We start from the raw sequence: 4,465 nt of genomic DNA on the forward strand, positions 1-4,465 counted from the left end.
CTATATTCTTAAAGTTTATAAAGAGAAGTCTGCAGCAGCAGATCCTCTTGTACTACTTGTGTTTAAGGTCCAGAAAGTGATGGGTGACCTGCCTGGTTTGCTGCTGCAGATTTGTCCAAATAAATGAGCAGATGCACCCACCTCACCCAGCCCCTGCAGGAGCGGTGATGGCCACTCCAGCTTGCAACACGTATGTTGCCTGCTCATGCAGCAGATCAGTTCTGGCTTAATGCAGACTAAATTTGCCTAGGGTCTCCTGCTGCTGCAAAGACAGGAATTGCCATGGAAACCCCCTGACCAAAGAGGGCTGGCACTGCAGGGCGAGAGGTCTGTTGGGAGCCGTGGTGTGCTTCCCTGGAGGGGATGAGAAGAGCTCTACCAAACCTGGCTGGGTGCCCCAGGGCAGGGGAGGTAGGCTGATACTGGGAGCAGTGCATCCGACCTGGCAGCACCAGGCACTGGCCACGGAGGCCACCCTGTAAGTGGACAACAAATCCACCACCTGGGAGACTCCAAGCAGCACACCTAGCACTGGCACTTCCCAGCCCCAACCTGGACAAAGACTACAAGGCTCAGGTTGGAAGAATCTGGTGTCTGAGTCAGGCAGGAGGGTCAGCGCTGCACTTTAGGTGTTGGGCATCATGTAGATTGTACAGCTGCCGAGGAGGGTGACGGTGGGGGGATATGACTGTAAGTAGACCAGAAGGCACCCAGAGGCAGCAGTGTCAGGAGGCACTGAAAGAATTGAGCTTGTAGCCACCAGCTTGTCTTTGGGGTTCAACACCGGTCTTTGTAACGCTCCCCTTCCCTCTACGGCTCCGTGCAGGATACATGTAGGACCTCAGACTTTGCTCAGGGACCAGACCTCTGTGCCCGGATTTCTGTGGGGTGAAGGCACAAGGAGAGCTGGGATGGTCAGTCACTTTGTGCTGTTAGGAGATGAGGCTTCACCATGGATAAAGTGACACACACATTTTCTGAGGAGAACAAGAGGAGTTTAGTGCCTGCTCTCTGCCCCCTACTCTAACCCACACTCTGCTCCTCACCTCAGGATGCCATTGCAGGGGCCTATACGCTTAGGGAAGACACGCAACACAGAGAGGTAGGGACACTCCTCAAGATATTGGGAAACGTTTTGTAGAATGCACATCACGGCTGATGCCGGTTTGGTGTTTCTAATAAGAAAGCAAGGAAACCCAACGCGACACTGCGGGGTTTCAGTGTGACTTGTAGACCCTGTTCTCAGGTGAGCTGGCTTTTGGGGATTGCTGCAAATGCTTCAGTAAGCTTTCAAGACAAGAGTCAAAATCTGCTTGGGCCAGCATCTGGAGGGGTGCGTGTGTCTAAGTGTGCATATGCAACCCCCCACTCCCCCCTCATAGCCAGGCACCAAGATCAGGCAGCTGCTAAAAACTAGGAAGTGGAGAGGTGGCGAGTTACAGACTGGCTGGAAAAGGTACGCGGGGAGCATGAGTCCATGAACAGACTTTCATTTCCAAAGCGGTAACAGGCTTTTATCGAGAGCTGAGATGAAGAGGGGAGGCAGGAGGTGGTGCAGATCTGAGGAGGACCAAGGATACAGGTACAGTTAGACACGGTTTACCTTCCCATTCTGAACAGGAATGTAGAATTCACTTTCTAAAGATATAATGTCTCACCAGTCCAACTCTCCATGCTGCCTCCAGCTTTCAGGGTTTGGGCAAGATGATGACAGCATGGTCCTGCTTCTCCAGCAGACAGCTTTTTAAGCTTTTTCTTTGCTCCCCAAAGATGCTGCCGTTGTTCCCTGTTCCAAACCCTAGCCCTTGCCACCTGCAATTAGTGATGGGCTGGGGTCAGGACCTGGGCTGGATCTATTTCTGCCAGCGCAGGCTGAACACACGGTCCCGGATCTGCTTGGTCCTCATGCCGTAGATGAGCGGGTTGAGCATGGGAGGCACCAGCAGGTAGAGGTCAGCCATCAGGATGTGGAGCTGCGGGGGGATGCTCTGGCCCCAGCGCTGAGTGTAGAAGGAGAAAAGCGCGGGTGTGTAGAAGAGCAGGATGACGCCGATGTGGGAGCCACAGGTGCCAAAGGACTTCAGACGAGCCTCTCTAGAGGAGAGGCCTATGACTTCCCTCAGAATCAGCACGTAGGAGACAGTGATGAGGATGGAATCTGAGCTAGCCACAGCAACAGCAAGTGTAATCCCATAGATGCTGTTGAGCCGCGTGTCCCCACAGGCCAACTTCACCACTGACATGTGCTCACAGTAGGAGTGGTGGATGATGTGGGGGCCACAGTAGGACAGGCTGGTCACCATGCATGTTACGGGCAAGATGGTGGTGACACCACGCACTACAGCAGCCAGCCCCAGCTTGGTAATGGTGGGACCAGTCAGGATGGCAGAGTAGTGCAGGGGCTTGCAGATGGCCAGGTATCGGTCAAAGGCCATGGTGAGCAGCACCCCTGACTCTGTTATGGAGAAGGTGTGGATGAAGAACATCTGGGCCACACAGCCCTCAAAGCTGATCTCATGGGAGTGGAACCAGAAGATGCTCAGGAGCTTGGGCATGGTGGAAGTGGTGAGCACAAGGTCAAGGGCAGCCAACATGGAGAGGAAGTAAAACATGGGTGTGTGCAGGCTTGGGTCCATCCTGATCACCAGGAGGAGCGTGATGTTCCCCAGCACTGCCGTGAGGTACATGGTGCAGAATGGGAAGGCAATCCAGAAGTGAGCATCCTCCAGCCCAGGGATGCCTGTCAGGATGAAGGACGAGGGACTGGAGTGATTGGAGGAGGACATGAGGCACTGCTGCAGAGCTGGAAGGGAAGACACAGCAACAGCTGGCGTGGGCAGGGAGAGGAATGAGCTGGAACAAGCACTGCTGTGGACTCCATCCACAGCCAGAATAGCCCCGACTGTCTTCTCAGGCACACAGACCTGGACTCCATGACCCTTATGGGCCCCTTCCAACTCGAGATATTCTATGAAACCATTGTACGATGGGATTCATATCCTCGTGCCTCTTATGCAGGTACACTCAGTGCCATCACTGGGAAGACGCAAACTCACATGGTCTTAGCCTGGACCTTGGGGAGTTCCCTTACCTCTCCTCCCACCCCGGGCTGGCCTCTGGCTGTTGTCTCCACCCGTCCCCTCCATAGTTTGGGAGCCACAAGCTCAAAGCAACATTTAGTTGCCATCAGTTCAAAAATCTAAGGTGGGAGCAGGGGAAAGATCCAGAATACTGTAATGGTGCAGCTCAGCAGGACTCCGGTCACCCACAGAGCTTAGCAGGTGTAAACCGTGTCTTCTACTTGATGGGAATGCCCCATACCATTCCCACCTGGGCTCTGGAGCCTGCAACATAAGAAGGACATGGACCTGCTGGAACAAGTCCAGAGGAGGGTTTTGAAGGTGACCAGGGGGCTGGAGCAACTCTCCTATGAAGCCAGGCTGAGAGAGTTGGGGTGTTTCAGCTTTGAGAAGAGAAGGCTCCGGGGAGGGCTGGGAGTGGCTTTTCAATACATAAAATGGGCTTATTACAATGACAGGAACCGTCTTTTTTTTCAGCGACTGTAGCATTTGGACAAGAGATAATGGTTTTAATCCTAAAGAGAGTAGATTTAGAATAGCTGTTAGGAGGGAATCCTTCCCCGTGAGGGCGGCGAGGCGCTGGCCCAGGCTGCCCAGAGCAGCTGTGGGTGCCCCATCCCTGGCAGGGCTCAAGGCCAGGCTGGACGGGGCTGGGAGCAGCCTGGGCTGGGGGGAGGGGGCCCTGCCCATGGATGGGGTTGGAACTAGATGGTCTTTAGACTTCATCCCAACGTAAAACATTTCTCCTGGTTTCAGCCGGGATAGTTAATTTTTTTCTTTTATTAGTTGTCAGCTCTGGGGGCTGTTCCTGCTGGAGCCCAAATACAAACCACCTTGCTGGAGTCCCTCTCTCAACAGGCATCCTGCGTATGGGGTCCCTGTCTCCTGCATCAGGAAGGAAAACCAGTGTCATGACAAAAACCGTCCTGAGGCTGTAGTGCCGCTCCCTTCCAGCACTAACTCTCCCAGGGTGTGTGTACCTCCTTATCCACAAGCCCCTGCCAAAGGCAAGGAGTGCTGTGAATTGTCCCCGTCCTGTAGGGAAAACGGAGGCACGGAAGGGTTAAATCAGCCTGCTGGCAGCAGGGGAGTTAGATGCAAGTTCCTCACTCACCTGTGCCCCCTCTTTTCCACAACATACCCAAGGACCAGACTGCATCTCCTTGGCTTTCATTTGACTTCCTTGACCCCTGAAGAGTTTCATCGCTCCTCCAAAGCGCTTTGAGCCCTCCACATGACACAAACCAAGAGGCCTTTTGGTCTGTTTCTAGTCACTGCTGTTTGCAATGTGAGTACAAACAGTGCAACGGCAATATTGGGAAATGCTGCCAAGACAAAGTTAATTGTAATTGGGCTCATGCAAAGGAGCTGTCCCTGCTGCGCTT

General features: G+C 53.7%; 1 protein-coding gene across 1 annotated transcript; it reads right to left on the reverse strand.

Moving 5' to 3' along the window:
• On the reverse strand, positions 1-2,838 carry LOC121082910 (olfactory receptor 52K2-like). The gene is made up of 2 exons (XM_040582604.1): positions 1,879-2,838; positions 1-7 (listed from the first exon to the last, which is right to left on the reverse strand). The coding sequence occupies exons 1-2, from the start codon at positions 2,784-2,786 to the stop codon at positions 1-3; spliced, it is 915 nt and encodes a 304-aa protein (XP_040438538.1). The 5' UTR covers positions 2,787-2,838.
• Between the last annotated feature and the right edge of the window lie 1,627 nt (positions 2,839-4,465).

The sequence above is a fragment of the Falco naumanni genome, chromosome 2 (genome assembly GCF_017639655.2).
Source record: "Falco naumanni isolate bFalNau1 chromosome 2, bFalNau1.pat, whole genome shotgun sequence".
Taxonomy (NCBI): domain Eukaryota; kingdom Metazoa; phylum Chordata; class Aves; order Falconiformes; family Falconidae; genus Falco; species Falco naumanni.

What these genes read in the sequence shown, in the direction of transcription:
- LOC121082910 (XM_040582604.1), bottom strand. Translation starts at nt 2,786, where the DNA reads ATGTCCTCCTCCAATCACTCCAGTCCCTCGTCCTTCATCCTGACAGGC.